The sequence below is a fragment of the Oculina patagonica genome, chromosome 2 (genome assembly GCF_052425735.1).
Source record: "Oculina patagonica isolate OP01 chromosome 2, crgOcupat, whole genome shotgun sequence".
NCBI classification, from domain to species: domain Eukaryota; kingdom Metazoa; phylum Cnidaria; class Anthozoa; order Scleractinia; family Oculinidae; genus Oculina; species Oculina patagonica.
The window spans coordinates 9,151,412-9,174,451 of record NC_135759.1 but is presented as its reverse complement, the minus strand read 5'-3'; the positions used below and the strand labels follow the sequence as shown (position 1 = coordinate 9,174,451).

The following is a 23,040-nucleotide window of genomic DNA, read 5'->3' as shown; positions in this document are numbered from 1 at the left end:
AGCTCTTTTCTGTTTACTGTTCTGTATAAAAGTTCATCAATTGAGGTCGAAATTCTGCCTTTAATGTCACGCAAATCCGATTTGATATATTGTATTCTATTTTTTCTTCATTTTTTTTAAGTGAAAACCCATCGACATCAAATCGAAGTTCTATTCGAAATCGAATTAAAAGAAAAATTACAATGTTTTTTCTCTGGCCAACATTGCTCCTGTGAAAGTCACCGCCGTCAACAGTGCTCGAAGAACCCATTATACGTCAGCTGCCAGGATTGTCAGAAAGAAACCAATAAGGATCGAGCTTAGATCAATAACTTAATGTGATAAACCTAATGGCTTTTAAGATTCTACCTCGACCGCAGCACTGCTTAAATGAAAAGAAAATGAAAGAAAAGATTTAAAGAAGACGTCGAACAATAAAGTAAGTAACTTAAAGCATTAAATTTTGACATTCAAAATTGGACATTTTAAATTTAAGCTGGTTTGTTCCATCTGAAGCATTTTTTGGTTTGAGAACAACAACAACAATTTGGAGCTGCGTAAACATTTGTTTGGAGCTACGTTTTCTCTAAGAAGAAAAATACTACGGACAAGTAATTGAAATGATCATTTAACTAATATCTATGTCGCTGCGACCGAATTTGAAAAACTACTTTCAGTATTCCGAGTAAGTTTGCCGAAAATTGACCTTAATTATTGTTGTTTTTATGACAGGTAAAAAACGATTGCTATTAACCTATGGATAGTCACCGCAATAAAATTGAAAACGTTTATTGAGACCTTAGGGGTAGTAAAGACAAAACTATTTTACCAATTTTGAGGTGCTCTATGTTTTATATTTTTTGGCCAATGCTCTAGCTCTAAACGAACGCTGAAGTTCAATAACGTTTGATGTTGGCTCTTCTGACATTGACGCTGAAATTAATAACATACAAGAGCGCATTTTCAAGTCTTATATTTGCTCTTCCTAAATTTAGAAATCGCAGACTCATAAATCGCACAAATGAACATCTCAAATCAAATCAGCTTATGAGATTTATACGAAACTCGTTAAACATTTATTTGCAAGAACCGTGCCGACACAAATAGCCACCTTGTTTACCAGATCAAAGAGTCATTTTCGGAATACACACTTACATGGGTAAATTCCCAGTAATGCATAAAATTATAAGAACGCGTGCGCGGACATGTGTTCTCCAGTAAAACCCTGTCAGTTTTCTAAGTTTCTACGGGATAAATAAAATTGAAAATCCTCGCGAGAAGAGTTTCAAGATAAAATCAGGAAGCAACAAAAAAATCAATGGCTCAGCCTCAGGCTATGCATTGTGCACACTTTGCCAGGCCAGGATGAGATATTTGATTTCTTTAATGAAATGTTGGAAAAGACAAACAGAACGGAACCAAGTTATTTAGTTTAAATTGCCAGAAAAATCAATTAGGCAGGTGAAATAAAAATATGAAGGGTGTGAGGTTGGTGATGTTGGGGAGGGGGGTGGTGGGGGAGACGGAGAGTGAACATTTCGTAGCCTATTTTAAATGTTATTATCCATATTATGTGAACGCCTATCCAGCACTTTCAATAAAAATGTAGATGTTATCACAAAATCAAGTTTCACTGCCAAGCCTTCGATATCTGGTTATCAAGATCCTGGAACAAGGACAAGTGACGCGAAAAAAAATAATAAACTCTGGCCTCGACTATTGTAATAATGACGTCATTAGATGGGTTAGAAAGAATAAGAATCAAACATTTTTATTATTATTTTCGTTTCTTTTAACCGGTGCTTTGTAACCCAAGCCAAAAAATCTCAAGTTTCGTTTTGTTATTTGTTTTCGCTTGCAGCATTTTGCTTCAAGGACTAATGTAAGATAAGTTATTTATGTTAGTTAAATGTGTGTATAGCAGAGAGTATACGCATATGTGAGATAATATGAGCTTGTTTCTTTCCCGGTTCTTATCTGCAGAACAGGTAAAACCTTAAGGCTAAATACTATTCTTATTTTTAAAGGTTTCGAAAAACATCGAGATTAGGTGGTTATTACAATACCGTGACTTAAGTTTCCATGGTAACGGTCTGGTTCTTTCTCTGTAAATTTAAGGTTAATGCAAACAGGCCATAAACGAAAACGTATTTAATCGAAAAGTTATTTAGATGAAATATTACAAATGCTGCCCTGGATATGTATAAGTTCGGTAATACGCGGTTTCTAGATAAAAGTGTGTTTTTTTTTTCTTTTTAGTGGTAACTCATTAATTACTAACTTTCAGCACCTTAACAGGAAAAAACAGTTGATTAATTAATAGTTAGACAAGCTTTGTTAAAAAAGGTTTTCAAAGTAAATACATTTATTGAGTACTACTACGTCAGAAAACGGAGTATTTTGATCTTTATGAATTAATTAACCTTGTCTTGATCACGAACGGTAAAAAAGATTACACGAAGTCATTAAAATTAAAAAATCCTAACCTCTTTGCAAAAATCTCCTTTACATCTTTTAATGGACACAAAAAAAACAAACATAAAAACACTATTTTTTTCTATTTTTCCGAAAGTCTAACCCAAGTCTATCTACTGCTCTCTTCGCATAGTAATTGAGAAAGTTCAATCAATGCGAGTTTAAAAATATCAACTACGAATAAAAAAACGGAGTTTTCTAAAAAAAATGAAGTTCGGTTTTTTTTTTTTTTCTTTCAAACGGGATTACGTTAGCAGATATAAATATGGCCAGAAAAGAGTATTTCATTATCAAAAAGGGCACTTTCGTTTAACATTCTGTTCTTAATTTTAAATATGCCATTAGCGTCATTACACCATTATGAAGAGGTTGAAATATTACTGGTCTAACAGATGTGTTCGTGTTTATTATAGGCAAATGAATTGAGTTCCTGTGTTTTTACAACAAAATTATTACAAGGAAATTATCATCACAAAAGAAAGTATGCTTTCAAACGAAATGTCATGTTAAAGCAGGATATTGTCATTTCATTACGTAAGCGATATTGACTTGTTGACTCAAATACATTTTCCGTCACGTATGGAACACTTATTTTTGCTGTGAATTCAAAACTGAAATCAGTCCTCGACATTCTCTAGCACAAGAAAGATCAACTGAGGCAAATGGATACAGTTGGAAGGACTTTGCTGCTTATAGCATTGGTTGTACCTCTTCTTTCTTTAGGTAAGCTGGGGCAATCTTTATTACTAGGAACAAACTAGAAGTTATGTTAATTAATTCTCCAACATTTTAAAAAATGAACTCCAGAACGACCAGCAAATTAACGCTTGCATTAAATCTAGTCAGTTGAGATTTTATATGGTTATTTTGTAATAATGAATACACAATAATCCTTGCATCGGTAATGTACAGCAAAACCGCTTCTTTTAACGCGAATAAGACATTTTAAGCATCTTTTCGCTCGCGTGACGGACGATTACAAACGGTCTCTCATTACCGACACAAAACCTTTCCCTTCATTTGAATTTCTTTGCAATAAAGTAGCTACACTTTTTTTATTTTCAATTGATAACTTAGCTGTCATATATAATTTAACTAACGTTTTCGCCATTGCGTGAGGGAACGCGTAAATTGATGAGATTGCATTTTTTTTTTCTTTAATGGTAATTCATGCACTTGTAAACAATGATTACTACATCTTCCTTTTTAAGCACCTGACTTTGAATTGAATGATGAAATATATTTGCATAAAGTTAGAAGAGCAATTATCGTTTGATCTTTGTTATTACTGTGCTGTTAAAGACGGCAATGAGGGTCAGTAAGTATAACCAACAAATCAGGATCCTGTAGTGTCTCCGGTCCAATATATTTCGCATATTACACCAGCCAAACGTCCCTCCAAATTGTCACAGCTTAATCATAAAAAAGTCGAAAATGTTAGGACATACTTTCTCAATGGTTTCTCTATTGTCTAACTTTTCTAGAGCCATTTTAAGGAATATGAAATTCAGCCAATTAGACTCACAAAACCCTATACTTGTTTTGTCATTTTTTCTGGTGGTTTGAGATATCCATGTCCACTGATTATTAAAAAGTTAGGTGTTAAATATTTATTAAATTGCTAACATTCTCGGGACCGTAATGGCTGGTTCTCGTCGCCCCGCTCTCGTCGCTTCTGTCGTGTGCGTCTGGGTGAGGGAGCACTTTGGGACGAGCGACGAGACGATCGGGCGCAGGCCAGGCAAAGGACGAATATCGGCCCTCCGTCTTTTTCGCAAGAAGCCTCTTTGTCCTGCACTTGTTTGTACTGTGTAGACTTTGCGTCTATGTACCTTTAGTACAACCTCCTTGTTTAGTTGGTAAAGAAAATGTATTTCTTTATAGAAAAAAAAAAAACAGTTGTCAACCATTCCAAGCCATAAAACTATTTTAAATGCTTTTAGCTGTAAAGAAACTCCAAAAGAGTAATGTTACGTAGCTCTTCCCATTGGGAAAAATTTTCAAAATAGAGAGGTTTTAATGTTACGAAAATTTTTAAAATAGAGAGATTTTTTTGTTACGAAAATGGAATCTCTAGATTGCACTTGGACTTTTGTTGCTGCAAGCCAGATTTAAAATTATCTATACAGAAAAAAAAAATACAAAGTACCACAATTCGCCGTTTTCCATTCAAGTCTTTAGTCTTGTTTTATATAAATTTTATTTTGTTGGAGACTTGTCTTGTTCTTTCGGCTCTGTTTAACATTCTGTTGCGCGATCGCCAGATTCAGTTCCGTATTGTTTAGGGGGGTGCAATATAATAATGTTACCACTGACATTGTTTTAATTTGTAGAGTATTGTCCTGGGGTGACAGAGTTTGGACTTCAGTGGCCAAGAATCGCCGTCGGTAAAAGCGTCACCAATGATTGTTCGGCAATCAATTCGTCTTGGACAGGTACGCGTTAGATTGGTAAATTTGGTTTAATGATCTAGTGGTGTTCATTTTCAGTGGTAGCGCTGTTCTCAAAAGTATATAACAACGAGATATATACACCTATTAGTGCAATTGGGCCCACATAATTCGGTATCAGTTTATTTTGTGAGAAAATTTACGATGGAAGGACCCTATGTCATAATTAATTTATAGGCTTAACGTTTAAACATGTTTTTTAAACATATGTCGTGTTTACATACTTCCAGGCGCGGGGTGGGAGGGCAGGGAGAGAATTGGGTGGGAGGAATAACTAGGTACAAACACGATACTACTGACTACTGAGGGTGCCATCTGGTGACCAGCAGTTTGCGCAAGGTTGCCAAAGCAAGTGTTTAAGCAAAAGGACTACACGTAGCGTAAGAAAACGTAAGCATAGTACCAATCTATTTCTTATAATGCTTACCTAGTACAAATTCTCAACGCAGGTAAATTTACCGCCGTATGTACAAAAAATGCAGCCGAAAACATTACATGGAATTACAAAGCGGGCTGCGGATGTGAACTACGAACGGTTCTTATATTTTACCAAACGCAGGTTGGTTTGCCACTCCCTTCCGGGAATTTATCTTCCTACGTACAATTAATTGTGTTGTGGCATGGGTTACCAAATCCTCTTCTTCTGTCAATTCCACACTGTTTATTAAACCCTTTTCAGACGATTGTTGGGCATGAGTAAAGGGGGAGGGAGGGGGGGGGGGGGTCCTCTCGCGCACTTTAAACGAAGTTTACTTGCAATCAACAGATTTCGATGAGCTGAATTCTTCCGAGCAATCTATATTTTGAAAGCACAATTAAATATCGTGGTTTCAATCGAAGTTATTTCTATTTTATTTTCGCCTTATACATAAGCCTCGTACGATCTGGAATTAGCTAACTGTTATGCACGTTCATCGGGTAAGTACGTAAGTTATGCGAGCTTTTTTGTCTTAGTATGATAACAAAAAATTGAAAAGCATTTTTTTTCTGTCTAGCATGTTTTTCTTTAGATAGCTTCGACCCGTTCGTGCCATAAGAAGTTAAACGGATGTAAAAGTTACAAACGGAGGCTGGTTTGGGAAGCGTGTCTTATCGCACGCGTGCGTGCCATATCGCACGCGTGTCATTTCGCACGCGTGTCATATCGCTCGTTAAGCGTGCCAAATAGCACACTTCTCTTAGATAAAAGCTTTAGCGTGCGAAACAATATAAACCGTGCCATTCTTTGTTTTACTTATTAAATATGCGCATATCCGTGCGATGTGTGACACGCTTAGCGTGCCGTGCCATGACACGCGTGCCCGTGCGTTCACCTTTTTCACTGTTTTCCCATGGAGGGTCAGACTTATTATTTTAAAAATGTGTGCAAATGTGACCAAATTTTCTGACATTGAGTGGAATTTATCTGGGAACAGTTTGGTGTGACATCGTGCTATAAATGAAATCTGACGTTGCCTTGCAAATGAAATTTCGACACGCAAATTTTTCCAAATTGTAATTTTAAAATAATCCATTTTAGTGGTTTAAGAACGGCCTCAAAAAATGTAAGATGGCTGTTCGTAAATCATGACCAATAATTTACACGCCCTATGACGTCACAACTTCATTATACTACACTGTTATGTTATCTCATAGTTTGCTTGTATAATTTTTTGGCATGGTGGTAATGAATACGACTTAACACGACAAGGTGCGATAGTTATTGGAGGCGATCATTGTGGATTTCCGTATCTTTACAACGCCACTTGTAACAACAAAAATTATGTCACAAACTGTTGACATCATTGCATATCTAAAAGTTTCTTATTTTCTCTGCAGGTATCCCGAGTCAATGAGGCTAGCTTTTTACGGATTGTAAATGAGTTTGAAAATGCGGCTTACAAAAACTTCACCAATAAAGACATCTATCTAACTCTTCTGTCCACCCTAAAAAATTCGATGTGTAAGAAAAAGCCATCGATTAAAAGCCCTGAGTGGGATAAAATACAGAAGTATTGTCAGGTATTTATACGTTACAGCTGACAGTTTATACAAATTCTAGGTAGATTGGATCTCTATCATTTTTCCTCTTAATTTGAATAAAGAGATATGCAAATGGAAGTTGATATTGATTTGTGTAAAAAGCTAATACAAAACAAATTTTGCGTTCTTGGTATACAATAGTGTTTGTTTGTTTGTTTTTGTTGATTTTTTTAATTCGTTGGTTTGTTTGCTTGCTCGTTTGAGTTTCTGTCTGACTGCCAGTCTGTTTTGTTTGCTCGTGTTTCACACCATTATTCCATCATCTGGTCAAAAGTGGTAGCATTGATTAATCAAAGTTCAACATTGGAATTATATAAGAAATATATATATAAGATTTGTTCTAGGTTTTAAGTTGGTAATTTTGCCAGCAATATTTAAGTTTTTGTCAATTTTGTAAGTAAAAAATAGCCTAAAATTAAAAATTATTTGGGGTACTTAAAGATTTTTCCTTTCTTTTCAAGACCCCTCCAGACGACTTTCTAAAACAACTCAGAGACTATCACTTTGAAAAATTGTTTTGCCAGAAAGTAGGAACGTAAGTACATTTTAACTGTTTTTATCTTTTCGACTGAAAATGAGTTTGATCAGCCGAAAAATTATTAATGTAATAGATTGTTCAGTAATATTCGTTTGAAACAGAAACAAAAGACAAATGAGCCGCAATTTTGATTGTTAGACCCGCGTGCGCCCTAGGTATCCAGCGGTCTCCAGCGATTCAAACGTGCGACTTGGTATTCATTATATTTGTTTGTTAGTTAAAAAAAGGCAAATTATCCTTTAAATAAAAAAGACAGTAAAACAGTGAGGACCAATATCTATTATTTTAGGCTTGTTGAAACTTTAGCCTAACCTCGTGTCGAAACTAAATTTTGCCCATGTCAAAACTAAATTTCGACACGGGCAGGGGAGATACGGATATTTGTTTTGAATTATGTACTCGAAATAAATCATGTTATCCTAACTTCAAAAGAAAAACATTCTCCTACCGAGCCATGTAGCGATACTTTGCGCCCTTAATTCTAATGAAGGAAAGTAACGATAAAAGCAAGTAACGATAAATTAATCGTGAGAACAAACCAGCATTACATGAACTGAAAAAAGGCATTTTGTCAAGATGGGCCATTCGTGATGTACCACATGTAAATATGGAGAAAAATTGTTATGTTTTAATTCCATATATCGGGATATCATTCTTTATTACAAAACAGAAATGGAGAAAAAGACGTAGTTTTCCCATCGTTTGGAGGGTCACGTCCGAAACCAAACACTGTAGGAGGAGCAATCGTCGATGTTAACAAGTCTCCTTCCCAAGAAAACGTGACACAAGTAAGTCGATCAGTTACTATCTTGAGCACTTTAAACTAACCGGATCGGCTTGCAGTAAGTATGTTGTATCCAAGTTTTCAGTCCTGTTAACTGTTGATAATTATTTTTTGTTTGTCGAAGGCATTCTTAATGTTTTTTTTTTTCTTTATTTTCTTTTTTTCTTCCTTCCATCTTTGCGCCCTTCCTTCCCTCCTTCCTTTCTTTCTTTCTTTCTTTCTTTCTTTCTTTCTTTCTTTCTTATTTTTCTTATTTCCTTTCGCCTTTTCATTATTTCTCTTTTTTATATTCTTTCCTTTGTAGGTGTTTGTTTACTAAGTTGCACTGTTAAGGCAAGTAAATTGCATGCGCAGAGTGGAAGGGAAAATGGCTGAAAATGATTGACTTGAATTCATCTTTAGCAAAAATGTTGGTCATGTGATAAAAAACAACAAGGCTTATTACTGTTAAATTTTCGAATATGCAAATTGAACCATTCAAACCAAAGTTTTAAACCTCCCGGAAGTAAAATTGAATGGAACGGAAATTTCCGGGAGATAATTTCGAAAATGTTTCTATACTTGCGTTTTAGTTGTTGTTGTTGTTTTTTTTTGTTGTTATTGTCGGGAACTTCGGAAATATCCTCCATTCCGATCCAATCAACCGGAAAATGATACTTTCATTCGCTGTTGAAGATTTACGGAAATTCCAACAGAATTTTTTGTCGATTGGAAAGAGCCGCGGCGGGCCATAACTAGTAAGAGGCAAGACGAGGCACTTGTCTCGTCTAGATTTTAACCCAAAATTAAAGACAATAAATGTTTTGTTAGGAGAAAAACCCAAGTTGAACAATATTAATTTTTCTCAAGAAATACCTTATGAAAATTGTCGAAGAAAGAGTTTTAGAGCTTCTAGATTTCAAAATGTTCTGGAGGGTATGCTCCCGAACCCCGTAGCAAGATCTTGCCCATCCATGGTAAAGGTCTAGTTACGGCCGCCCCAGGCCACGGTTATATTGGAAAGACCTGTGCAAGTACCATGCCCACAGTTATTCAGAAACTGGCGCGCCGTCTTTGTGAGACATTTTATTTGCCGAACAGCAGAACGAAAAGGCCCTATAACAGAACGTGCAAACTAATTAACAAACAAAAGAACGCATGAGCATATCCTTAAAAGCCCATGCACGAAGAAATTGTTTAGCGACGTTTATCACTAATATAGTCTCCACTACAATGAATAATTATTTTCCGTTATTATTATTATAGGCTGTGAATAACACTCTAGCGAGCATTACTTCCAGTGGCTGTACAGTGACCAATTATTACGTGGTAAGTACTGATGCTTGTGTGACCACTTTGATCGAGTTTTAGTTCCTCTGTTAGACATACCTAGCCGAACGCGTACAATAAATACTGTATAGTGTAAAAAAATTCTGATTCGTCCGAACATACCGAACTTTTGTCGTAATTACTACATGAGCAATCTGAGCACTAAGAATTCAACTTGCTTAGTTGTGTTATCAAGGATAAGTGTCACACATGAGGGGACCAGTGCCTTTGATGACTTATCCCTGTACCAATTGCCTAGGACAGGTCCATTCGTTTCGTGCAAAACGCTCAGTCGCAGGGGCAAATATTTGGTCCCTGCAACTTGTCCTAAGAGTTCAGAATGCTTTGAATTGGAGGGACAACTCCCTGGGGCTTGTCCTTAAATATTGAGATAGGTCCTGCTACCAGTCCCCTCGTTTAAACTTTTTCAAGGAACTTGTTGCAAAAACTGGTCTCGGGAACTTTCCCCTTTGCGTGTTCGCGTTTGCCAACCTTAAAGGTCAAACCAAAACAAACCTGATCTTAGAGCTCCCATTAAAGGTAAACTACTGACTTTTGCTTCCAAGTACTTCCAAGTAATCGGCTTCGTTACATTATAGGTTAACGGAACACTCAAGATAAAAGCAAAAACAAATTTGACGACGGAAAAGCACAAGAAGATAAGAGAAGGCCTTGAGCTGGCGCTGATTTCTGTCTCACTTTTGGCGATAATCTGTTCACTGGTAGTACTATCGTGCGTAAGGTAAAAAATTCAAATACAATTTTTGATCCAAGGGGGGACTCCTAATAAAAGGAGAGGGGATGCTCATCGCTTTTGTAGTTTTGGTCTCACTTAGGGTGATTCGGGCAAAACGCCAATATTTGTAGTCGTCAAGGTCCCTGCTAGGATTGCAAACGAAGAGAAATATAAATTCTATTTTTAGTGTTTGGGTATCTTTTGGTGTTCATAAAAAGCCTGGGCTGCGCCCAGATTGGTTTCTTTTAGGGGTTCTTTCCAAAATTTCCGACGAGTATCCCCCTGTTTAATAGGTGAGTTCCTCCCCCCACCCCCCGGATTATTGTTTTGCGATTCCTTGTTTTATTGAAAGAGTTGCTTTTGTAGTTTATCAAATGAATGTGGAAATATTTTAACCTGGTGTATGTTCGAAAGTCAGCGTGTAAAATATATTAAGGTCACTGCCCTGTATTGCATTGCGCATCCTTACTGCGCAGAATTTTACGCATAATTAGCGCGCGCGCACGCACGCACATCAACAAAATGGCGGCTTTTTTCTATGCGGCTTAGTCCGCGAGAGAAGTAAATTGTCACTTTCTCCTAAACGAGCCTGGTGACCTATCAATTTTTTGTCATATTTTAGGTGTAGCGATCAAATTCTTTCTGTAAAATGAAAACAGATCAATTCATGTGTTTGAAAAATAAATTACCACTAAAAAAGTGTACTTTGCCAGTACTCGCAGAGGAATTTTAAAGGAATTATATGGAATATACATGGTCTTCCTGCTCCTAAACGAATCTGGTGACCTCCCTTTTTATTTCAAAATTTAAGTTCCCTAAAAGTAATAAATCAGTAGGCGAAGTTTGGTTAAAAATCTATGTTCAGTTTTATTTCGGGGCAATGACCTTAAGCTGGCTTCATGTCGAAATCCTCTTACTTCGCGAACGTCAAACAATGGCATAGATTGCATTCATTTTACTGCTAATGCAAGCTAATAGAAAAACCTCAATGAAAAGTAAAACGCAAGATTCGTGTTATTCAAAAAGGGCACACTAATAATACAACATTGGCTTATGCGATCAGTACGAAGTACGACTAATGCATGGGGCTTAGAATCTTGGATGCTATTGTTTTCTTGGAACAGTAAATACTCGGAATGTAGGAAGAAATGTAACATGCTTTAAAACTAAAATCGTGTTACGTAAATTGTTGTTGTTGTTGTTCATTACTTTTTCCTTTTGCTTACCGAAACCAAGGATAAAGTCATCGCAGACATCTGAAAAACTTTTTATACACAAAAGCCTGCTATTTGCCTGGGGTATTGGATACGCTGTTTACATTATGGATATAGCTGTTTTTGACAGCAGGAATGAGAAAACTGTAAGTACAATCTTTTTGGCAGAAATAAAACTTAAAATTAATAATACCATTTTGTTGTTTGTTTTGTTTTTTTGGTCTTTTGGTGAAATCTTCACTGGGTAAACTGAGGGGTTTCCAATCAGGAAAAGCTCTGGCTGTCCACTTATGACCATAAAACTCACTCGACGTACTTAGTTCGCTTCGCAACACCACACAATAGTAGTATACCAGGGACCAGTTCATTCCTTGTAGACAAGATCTCGACTAAAATAGGTTCTTGAACAACAATGGCAAGTAGCTCACAAACTGGACGTAGTCAGTATCGTCTGATCTTAAGCCTTCTATCTGAGAAAAAATAATTGGCTTCCTCCTCGTCTATCAATCCACAATTAGCGCCAAAAGTGTTGCGACACTCGGCACTTTTTGAGTACCTTGGACAAATTTTATCCCTTACTCCTTCAATATAACCCTTTTACCTCTAAACAATGTTGGGTGGTGGCATTGAAAAGGGGGAGGGGAAGTGGTTCACAAACTGCACTGGATTAAAAGTGGAAAAATGAGAATGCTTAATTTCGTATTCATTTCAACCGTCTCAGGGACCTTTGTCGCTCATTGCAGATGATAGATTAAAGGAACTAGTACTTCTCCTAGTCACTTTAAAATGTGTGAATTAGTACGCTGTATTAAACAGTAGAAGAGTTGAGTTGTTTGACAAAATTAAGACGCAAAGGGCAAACACGAGCGTCCAAACACGAGCAAGAAATTAAATTTCGCCAACTGAATTAAAGCAGTTGTAAGTTTCACTATTTAATGAGGAATTTTTGCGCGATTAAAAATGAGATAGTAACTTAGAGGGTAAAACACAAACGATGTGGTAAAAATACCAGCGAGGGAAATTTTGTGAGGTATAAAACTAGACGTAGCTCCTAAAATCGTAACTAGCACTTTGAAAACTTTTCATGTTTGTTAAATTGTTTTTAACAGGTAACGTACATTACAATTTTACAAACGCAAAATACACATAGAATACAACGCTAACACATCCCAAATTACTTAATAGGCCTTATAACGGTTTTCGACGCCATCTTGACGAGTAGGCAAAGCGGGTAGAAATTACAATGTTTGTATGGAAATCCGACGGCAAATATCTTTTACAAAAATTGAATTCGGGAGAAGTCATGAATTTTAAAGTTAAGATACTAGGCAAAAGTGTTTATTTGCCGAGTTTGAAGGATGTAGATGGGCTAGAAAGCGTTCAGTTGCGTTTTTAATTTCCCCATACATTTCTCTATACTTTTTCCGCATGATTGACGCTGTTCGCGGGAAAATTTATAGCCAAATGTATTGGAAATTAAATACGTAACTGAACGCTTTCTAGCCCAGCTACATCCTTCAAACTAGGCAAATAAAAACTTTTGCCTTGTATCTTAACTTTACAATTTATAAGTTGTCCAGAATTCAATTTTTGTAAAAGACATTTGCCGTCGGATTCCCATACAAACACTGTAATTTCTAGCTACCCGCTTCGCCTACTCGTCAAAATGGCATCGAAAACCGTGTTAAGGCCTATTTATCTTACTTAGTTGCGCTGTGCATTGCGGTTTAACCTATTTGTGCTTTGCTTTCAGCAACGGAAATACAGTAAAAGATCTAAAGTATGTGCAAAAAGACAAGTAATATAGACAACAGTAACACCTTGCAAACTTGTTTCTAAATGATTTAATTAAACATTTTTTTAATCCGCAGGCTGCCTGCACAGCGGTTGCTGTCATCCGCCATTTCTTTCAAACAGCAGTCTTTACGTGGATGTTAGTTGAGGCAGTGAACCTCTTTATAAAGCTGGTCAAAGTGATATCGACGAAAACATTTTACATGACTTACCTAGCCATTGGATGGGGTAGGTGGAAAACAGGAACATTTTAAATTAAATGCTTCGAAAGGGAACATTTATGAAAAAATGTGTAATTGGTATCGATGGCATAAAAATGTCTTTTACATGCCCTGCTCGTCATAAAACAATGTTATCTGGTTGTTACTTGTGCAGACTCTTATTTTGCTCACATTGCTTTACTTGATCTGAAATTGTAAACTAATCGAACGAACGAACGAACGAACGAACGAACGAATTTACGAATGAAAGAATTAACGAGCAAGCGAACGAGCGAACAAAGAACAAAGGAACTTACGAATGAACGAACCAACCAACCAACAAACAAACGAACGAACGAACGAACGAACGAACGAACGAAAGAACGAAAGAACGAACGAACGAACGAACGAACGAAAGAACGAACGAACGAACGAACGAACGAACGAACGAACGAAAGAACGAAAGAACGAACAAACGAACGAACGAACGAACGAACGAACGAACGAGCGAACGAAAGAACGAAAGAACGAACAAACGAACGAACGAACGAACGAACGAACGAACGAACGAAACAACGAATGAACGAAGGGACTTGATTAAGAGATACCAAGAAAATACTAAAATAACTAGTACTCTCTACTTCTAACAAGACAATGATTTATTTCAGGCATACCGGCTCTCATTGTCGGTATAATGGCAGCAGCAAGAACCGAAACATACGACATGAGCCAAGCAATCATCGAGGAATTCATGTGTGGATCAATTAAATTCACTGCGAAAATAGAAAGAACAAGGCATGTGTTTGACGTAGTAAGCTATTGAAAAACAGAGTGTGTGTTTAGACGAGCCAGTTTTTTTCACTTTATTGGAAGGCAAATTTTTCCTTTACGTCAAGCCAATCATATATCGTAACAACCTCTAGCAATAGGAAAATAGAAATTAACGAGAGAATACAAACGTACATGTATTCACAGAGGTTGGGGATAATTTACTTAGGTGGGTTTAATTCAGAAGAATCAATTACACATTTGAGAAAATATGTCAATTTTGAACTCGTACAATGTATATATAAAAAAGCTTTTATTAAAAAGCTCCCACACTAGAGTTTCATCCACATACTTTAAAGCTAGAAACACCTTGTACAGCATAGTAAACTGCAATTCACTGAGGGACGGTGTGCCCAATAGCTTTCATTTGAATTGTCACTCAGCCACTTAAGGTTTTAATACATAGACGTAAAAGTTTTAGCAAATTACATGACTCGTGCTTTCACTTCAGGATGGGAAGGGCTCATCAGGCTCTTTTTTTGTTTTTAGTTGCTGGTTGAATGGAAGTAAGTGGCTCTACACAGGACCTGTCTTTGCAATTCTTCTGGTAGGTAGTTTGAAGGAGCTAAGTCAACCATACATGTATGTTTGACAATGCTTGTCCACTTTCTTCGAAAGTCATCAGCTGAGAGAATTTCTAAGCGTTATACGGACCACCTTCCATCCCATTACTAGTCGACGGCCTAAACGGTTTCTATATCGTCTTTTCAAGGGGGTGATTTTCTAATACAGATGTTTTATTCGATTTGAAAAACACGTTTATGTCACATAATTACCTAAAAATAGCATGGCTGATGTACTTTGCGAAGGCGTTTTTTATGAGCTAGACGGTACCTTTGCTTCCTTGGTACTTTGAACTGACGTCATTGTTGTAGACTTACTTTTGAAACAAACACGCTGATCTTTGTTTATTTTGCCAGGTCAATCTGCTTATCTTTGTAATGTTGCTTAAAGTCGTGTTTGGAAAGCTTGCTACTAAATACAACAATGACCAGATGATGAAAACCAGGTAAGGTCTAGAGGGAAAACGCGTTTAACTTAACCCTTAAAAATGTTAAGGGAAAACGAAATGACTGCAGGTAAAACCTTCCATAGGAAACCGCCATATTGGTTTAAAGTCTACAAAGGATTAGACTGCAGTTTGTTTTGATAAGTCCGGGTTTCTACCAAAGGTGTTCGTCGAAAATTTTAAGCGAAGCTCTTAAGAGATACCAACATTTTGTTTTGTGGGCGCGGCTCATATTTGAAACACCAAGACAAGTCGCTCCCGTTGTATTCTTTTCGGGTTGATACCCCAAAAGGGACTGGCCCTACAGCTCTATTAAAACGCGCCAGCGAATCACATTTTAACTCATAAAAGCTAAGACGCCATTTCTGCCACTTTTATATTTTGAAGTCCCCATCTGAGTTTGAGGAGGACTCGAAAACATGTTAGTTCATAGCCTAGCCGTACAGAGACCTTTCTTTAATGGGCATCGATTTGGATGTTGTTTTTGTTTTTGTTTTTCTTTAATGAGTATATTTTTTTATTCATATCACAGGAAAGGACTGAAAAGCGTGGCTACCTTGCTTCCCTTGTTGGGTGTCACGTGGTTATTTGGATTGTTCATTGATTTTCATGAGGTTTTGGCCTACATCTTCATTTTGTTGACATCGACTCAGGTTTGTTGGGATATTCATTTCATGAAGTATAATCAAAGCTGTAACAATAATTCCCGAAGGCTTCCGTAAATAAGAAGAAATTACACTTTGTATGGTTGTTGAAGGTAGTTCTGTGCTTTGTGATACTGTTATGCTAGCTCGTCACTTTTCCCACACTAATACGCTCAAGCTTGCGCAAAACACTAGTCTAAAGGTCTCCTTATGTTGTTATTCAAAAGGCGTGTACGTGTCGTTATATAAAACCACTTTTGTCAGGGTATTCACTTATTTGTCCCTTCTGTGTTCATTTTGAACACTGAAAATAAACAAACAAGTGTTGTAAATGGAACATAAACTTGTTAAAATGCCCAACTGGACGGAGGCAGACCAGTTGTCTATTAACAAAGTTTGGAAGGAGTTGAATTCAAGAACGCTGATCACAATCCATTCGGTAGCAGAGAGGACGATTTGAACCCAGGACCTCCCAATTACCAACTAGCGCTCTAGCCACTAGGCCGGTGAAGGAGGGGTCCGAGAGAGCTCGAGAGATTCTCGTCGTGTCGCTTAGGGACGTGAATTACTGATTTTGTTTTACGTAGGGTTTACAGGACAGAACACCGATAATGTTAGGCGTTGAGGTCTTGTTCAGGGTAGTACGTGAATAAATAAAAAACGCCTTCATACTGTGATGGCGGCCAAGACTGATCGGGCATGAAAACTGGTACATTTTAGGGATCGATAGAGCTTCAGCATAGGCCAGATAGCAGGAGGGCATTTTGCGGGCGCATGCGTGCAACCGCTGTACAAAGACCGCGTGATCTTGGGAATAAAAATGGCGCGGAAGATTCAAACTTTGTTTTTTATACTGTTTATCGTCAATAATTTAATATAGACGTAAATTTAGCTAAGAAAAAATGAATTAAAATGAACAAAAATGTACTAATTAACATAGTAAAATGTAAACAAATAGTCTACCAGCAAAGAATTACCATAACACTTTAAAATTAAGACCGATCTCAGTAATTATTTTCTTGTTCAACGGAATAATTGTGGTACATCGAAATGTGAAGCTATTTTGACCAATGCTTAAGTTTAAGGAAATAATCACAAACGATAATTTCTCTGTTAGAATAAACCAGCGAGAACGTACGTTAAAGAAATCTAAAAATTACCACAATAGACCATTTTTAACGCTACCTTCGCAGCATGAGACGATAGTTCAAGTATTTCAGGCTGCATATATCATCGGTAGACGCAGGAGATCAAGGTTAGATTTTGAGATTTTTGCATCGTGAGGACGACGAAATGGCAGTTTTATGAAAAATCTGAACAAAATCATGACCACACGCTCAAACCCGGGATACTTGATTATAATATCGTATAGTTAAAACTGCTGTTTTATATTTTAGTACTAAGTAGCCGTTGCGCTTTGTCCGTTTAGATCTCCCAGCTATTAAAAACATGGGCAAGGTATTTAGGTTCTCGACATTCGGTCGCCATTTTGTCCACGCGCAATGTTTAATACACATCGCCAAAGTCGATCAGATAAACGGCACGCCGACACCAAAGTATGCTTGTTGTTGTCAGAAGATAAAGCTAGGACTCTTAGTATCGTATACAACACTTTTTATTTTGAGCTGAAAATTAGGCCATAAATTGTGAAAAATATGTAAACAATCGATTGCAGAACTTCTCTGTCGTGCGCACTAGCCCATATCGACGCATGCGTACGCAAAATGCCCTCCTGCTAGGCCAGATAGGTCTTTGCGTTCGACGAAGGAGAGCGCAAGCCTAATTCTGTTTTGCGTCCTGTGTCTTTTGAATTGGTGGGCCTGTGCACTGTTATGCAGAATGAATCAAGCCGTAATGCGCGCGCAAGTGTATGGACTCCAAATTGGCCGCCCCGATTGATTTTTGCAGGGGCAAATCTCGGCCGGGAAACTGGTAGCCACAGATGGCCTTGATTTTATGCAAAACAAGATGGCGTCCCAAACGGAGCAAACATTATTTTGCTTGAAAAAAGGGTTAAAAACGTGTTTCCAAAATTGTAATTTGGCAAAAATGTCATGGAGAACATTAGAAGGTTATCATCCAAGGTAGCAGAGTTGTCTTCAGCCACCGAAAGTCGTAAAAAGAGTGGAAATCGAGTAAGTCGACGCGTAGTTTCGTACGGAGTTCGTTCGTAGGTAAACCAGCGTATTTTCCTCCAATTATATGTTGCACAAAACTACAAATTGTTAGAATTGAATGCATCAAGAGTGGGTATAATACGGATCGAAATTGTTTTATCACTTCTTTGAATTTGTGATATACCGCCCTTCTTAGAAACACTAGACGTTTTGACGAGGAAATCGTTGTGTGAATGTAATATGCGTGTAGTGGATTACTGTGTGAATTGTCTGTATTTTTAAGTACTTTGTGGAATTTTAAATCAAAGTAAAACTATTTTCAGAATTCGAAGTTTGTGGAAGTTTAAATCTCGTTAGTGCCAAACGATAACAGGTCAAGTGAAATAAATAATTATTTTTGTGTAAATAATATTTCATTCATTTTGGCTCGTCGCACAATCTTTCTCACACTTATCCTCCTCGCGTTTAGTGAGGTATAAGCATGGAAACTAACTTTGACATAAGGCATACTACTAGTAGGCCTACCATGTCGGTTTTTTGCCGCTGCCTGCTTAGCTTACCTTACAGATACGTCGAACGCACTCCCCTAATCTCTGATTACTACTAGTCTTAAGGGGTATAATTCACATTTTCCGACAAGCATCCTTGCCCCTCTCATATGGGATTCCTTTGGGCCATAAAGCCCACACTCGACTCCTCAAATACTCTAAATTAACTGTTTCTTTTTGTTGTTGTTGTTGTTGTTTTTTTTTTCATCAGGGAGTTGTGTTCTGCATCTTTCACTGCATACTGGACGAGCAGGTTTGATATTCCTTGCACTTGAAATAACGATTCAGCATAACTTTGTCTTGTTATTTTATCATTTGTGCCGGAATATTTCGTGCTCATCAGATTTAAAAAGCTACTCGTCTTATCTTTTCAGGTGCGGCGAACAATAGGCCGGAAATTAACCAGGCCACATTTAAGCAAGGTAATAGAAACCGAATTTTTTTTTTCCTTTGTACTATAAGTGTAATGTCAGGCCAAAGATGGTACTAGGCAACATACTTAATTTATGACGTTGTTGTCGTTGTTGTTTATATAATACCATTCGTAATATAACTCGTATAATACATATGGGTTATTGACCAAGCGTGAGGTCAAGATGGCAGGATATTTAGCTTAGCTGGCCCAGGAATTAAGAAATGTTTAAACGAAAGATCCCAAAAACTCTCAAACATATCGGATTTCCACACGGCAATTATGTAGGCAGTATCTTGTAAACGTTTGGGTTTAGCTTTAACAGTTGATTTGCAGTCAACAGCCTGTAAATAAAGACTAACTTGGCGACTCGACTTGATTCAAATTGACTCGACTCGATTCGACTCGAATCCACTCGACTTAAAGTGACTTGACTTATTTCTGTGCTGGAAGTTTTCAATTTACGTGAATTATCATTATTGTTTAATTTAAACGCTTAATCATTTTTTTTTTTTTTGCAGAACGTTTTTCCAGGCAAAGGACGAAACGAGTATACTGTGAACAGACCTGCAGAAATAGAGCTGGTCAAGAAGCGGAGGCCGAATGAAACAGTGGACACGTTTAAAGAGATAACTTAAAATGGAACCAAACATCTATATTATATAACTCCTTTCCTATATTACAATGTATCTGCAACATTTTATTGAGAATTATAATATAGATAGGAGTCTACGCGCGCTCTGATTGGCTAAAAACCTATGTTTTATCAGAGTATAAAACATAGAAAAATCATGTTTTATTGTTTTTCGTCAGCTTTCCTCGAGTGCTTCGCGCATCTTTGACTTTTCGTTGGCTATAACTACTCGTATCCAGCAAGGGCGAATGGAATAATTGTTTTATTAAATTCCTTTTTTAAGTATAAATCCACTGGACATTCCATTTTGATGTAAACGAAGTGAAGCGGGAAAAATTGTGGCGCGGTGTTCACCGCTTGAGTTGAATGAAACTCGCAAGGAAAGCTGAGGAAAGCGAGCGAGAGAGTTTTCTTTCGAAGATTCTCTTCGACAACCTCGTCTTAAATCGTCTTTTCATACTGGAACTTGATTGTGACAGCAATTAAGGTTTACGGGAAGATCCGAAGCAATAGCTTTTCTGGAAATTATACGCGTTTTTAAGTCGAACGAAGCAAGGGACGGATGTCATCGAGACTACTAAGTTATGCTGAGACGAAATTGCACTCAGAGTCGGTGAAGTTTATTGAAGTTCAAAAAGACAAGATCAAGATTGAAAGGTAACAAACTTATCTGAAATGCTTAGCCTTATTTTACGTCGAACAATGAATGAAATTGTGTCAGTTTTCTGGTCTTCCCGTAAATTATTTTCTGCTTTTCGTCTTTCGTTTACTGTTTACTCGCTCTTGTTGTACATATTTTTAATTAAACTTTTCACTCGCGGTGTCTAAAATCTATATCATAAAGCAAATAAAGAAGCCTAAGCCATGTTTTATTCTGTCATAAAACAAAAATAAAACATGGCTTAGGCTTCTTTATTTGTTAATTAAAAGAAATATATAAAATTTCTATTTCGCATAGCTATGTGAAATCCGCATAAGGCGGCAACCAAATAAAATGATTGCACTTACAGTGTTACAAGAAAAACAAGAAAGGGAAAATCTGCGCCTTTTTAATAAGATCAAATCCCTTTATTACTGGCCACTATATTGTAGTCAAAATTGACCATTTTCACCAAAGGGTTAATAGTTAATATAATATACGATTGCATCGAAAGTTTATATATAAAATAACTTATATAGTGAAGAAAATAATCAAAGCTATGTCAGCAATAAAACAAAATTTGGATTATAGTTGACTAAAATTCAGTTTCGTTGGGAAGTCTGTTCCAGAGAACAACACCATTGTAATGTTCGCATAGTTTGACAACATATTCACCTTTCTTTACAGCCCATTTGTAGTAGAAGGAGGCTTTGTAATACTTGAATAACGACAATTATCCCTCGGACGTACAAGGGGGGGGGGGGAATGTCACCCCCCACCCCCCGTAAGGTTTTTTCCAAATTTTGAAAAACGCATTTACCCTACAATGCTGAAACTTTTGGTAGCTGTTCATTCATCCTTTGCGGAAATTTTGATATGTGAACCATGTGCCCATGGTAAATGACGTTGCCATGGCAACGTCATAAATACAAGCAGGTCTTGCCAAAAATCGTCATTTTAACATTTTTCTTGATTTTTTTCCAGTTTTTAAAAACAGAAGTGCAAGATTTGTTCATTTTTACATTCCATAAGCATTCTAGCTTGATTTTGCATCAGTTTCCGTTATTTTGTGACTTTCTAAGAAAATGTTGAAATCCAAGATGGCGGATCCAAGATGGCGGCTCTTATGACGTCACGTGACGTCATATGACGTCACAGCCAATTAAAATTATGTCATCTTGTAGAGTAAGCTAAGGGCTTTCTTGTCAGAGCAAAATAATTTCGCTACGCCTTAATATAACGAAAACTCCGGGGAGGGGTTCCATCCACCCCCCCCCCCCCTTGGGGGTATGAGTTTGTTTGTACGTCCGAGGGTTAAATATTCTGCCCAACAAAGTTCTGTTCACGTCCTTTAAAAAAAAGAAAATCTAGTCTCCTGGGTATTTCTGCTAAATCCACTAATAGTGGATCATTAGCATATGGAGTGGTCTTATGCGAAACATCTCTAATACACTACAACTTACCATCTTTTCTGACCAAGTTACAGCGATAATATCGAAACCCGAAAAATCTTATAATACAATTTGTAAAGATTTAATTACCAGTAAATTTAGAAATGTAGACTACAGTGGTCTCCGTGATGACTTAAACTTAAGTTGTTATGAAAGACCTGGAGTGAAATTAAGGATGAATCCACGTAATGGAGTTTTTCCAAAAAGACAACAATGTAACACTTTAGGTCTCTAATGTGGGCGGTTTTGCTTGATGCGGAGTTAAAATAAACTTTAATCTACGTGGCACTAATTCAACACAAAAGCCCAAAATTGTCACTTTCAGTAGCTCGTAGAAATTTCTTACTCGATTCTTTTGGACCTGGAGTGAAAATTAGGATGAATCCACGTCATTGGGTTTTTCAAAAAATACCCAAAACTGTTCATTTCAAGTATCAAGCTAGCCAGTTTTGCTGAATCTGTAGTGAAAATAAGCTTTAGTTTATGTGGCGGTAATTCAACACATGGACCTAAAATCGTCATTTTCAGTGGCTCATCTGGTACTTTCTTACTCAATTCATTTTGCCCTGAAGTTAAAATTAGGATCAACCTACGTGATGGCAATTTTTCAAAAAATACTCAAACTATACAATTCAAGTCTCAAACTGGCCGGTTTTGCAGGATGTCTAGTAACATAAGCTTCAATCTACGTGGTGGTATTTCAACACGAGGGCCCAAAAACGACGTTTTCAGTGTCTCATAAATCACTTTCTCATTCAAGTTTTTGGACCTCGACTAGAATTAAGGATGAAACCATGTGATGGCATATTTCCAAAAACACCCAAAATGTACATTTCAAGTCTCAAACTGGCGGGTTTTTATTGATCGGTAGAGAAAATAAACTGAAATCTAAGTGGTGGTATTTCAACACAAAGGCCCAAAACGACGTTTTTAGTGGTACATTAAGCCCTTGCTTATTCGATTCTATTGGACATAAAGTAAAATTTAGGATGAATCTACGTGATAGCATATTTTCAAAAAGACCCAGAATGTACATTTCAAGTTTCAAACTGGCCGGTTTTGCTTGTTCTGGATAGAAAATGAGCTTAAATCTCAGTGGTGGTATTTCAACACATAGGCCCAAAATCGACGTTTTCAGTGGCACATTAAGCCCTTGCTTATTCGATTCTGTTGGACCTGAAGTAAAATTTAGGATGAATCCATGTGATGGCATATTTCCAAAAATACCCAAACTGTACATTTCAAGTCTCAAACTGG

General features: G+C 37.1%; 1 protein-coding gene across 1 annotated transcript; it reads left to right on the top strand.

Annotated features, from left to right (window-relative positions):
- Positions 1–324: 324 nt before the first annotated feature.
- Positions 325–21,062, top strand: LOC144642912 (uncharacterized). The gene is made up of 19 exons (XM_078502017.1): positions 325–418; positions 3,093–3,177; positions 4,788–4,889; positions 5,354–5,463; positions 6,723–6,905; positions 7,388–7,461; positions 8,135–8,252; positions 9,494–9,556; positions 10,156–10,298; positions 11,529–11,652; positions 13,378–13,528; positions 14,169–14,295; positions 14,818–14,875; positions 15,249–15,337; positions 15,870–15,990; positions 18,858–18,899; positions 19,021–19,068; positions 19,580–19,744; positions 20,599–21,062. Exons 2-18 carry the CDS (start codon positions 3,117–3,119, stop codon positions 19,694–19,696), a joined length of 1,731 nt encoding a protein of 576 aa, XP_078358143.1. The 5' UTR covers positions 325–418; positions 3,093–3,116; the 3' UTR covers positions 19,697–19,744; positions 20,599–21,062.
- Positions 21,063–23,040: the final 1,978 nt, after the last annotated feature.

Bases quoted from the DNA above. Each gene is read 5' to 3' on its own strand.
- LOC144642912 (XM_078502017.1), top strand. From the start codon at position 3,117: ATGGATACAGTTGGAAGGACTTTGCTGCTTATAGCATTGGTTGTACCT. The intron at 8,253-9,493 runs GTAAGTCGATCA...TTATTATTATAG, and splicing joins CCCAAGAAAACGTGACACAA to GCTGTGAATAACACTCTAGC. The intron at 14,876-15,248 runs GTAGGTAGTTTG...TTATTTTGCCAG, and splicing joins CTGTCTTTGCAATTCTTCTG to GTCAATCTGCTTATCTTTGT.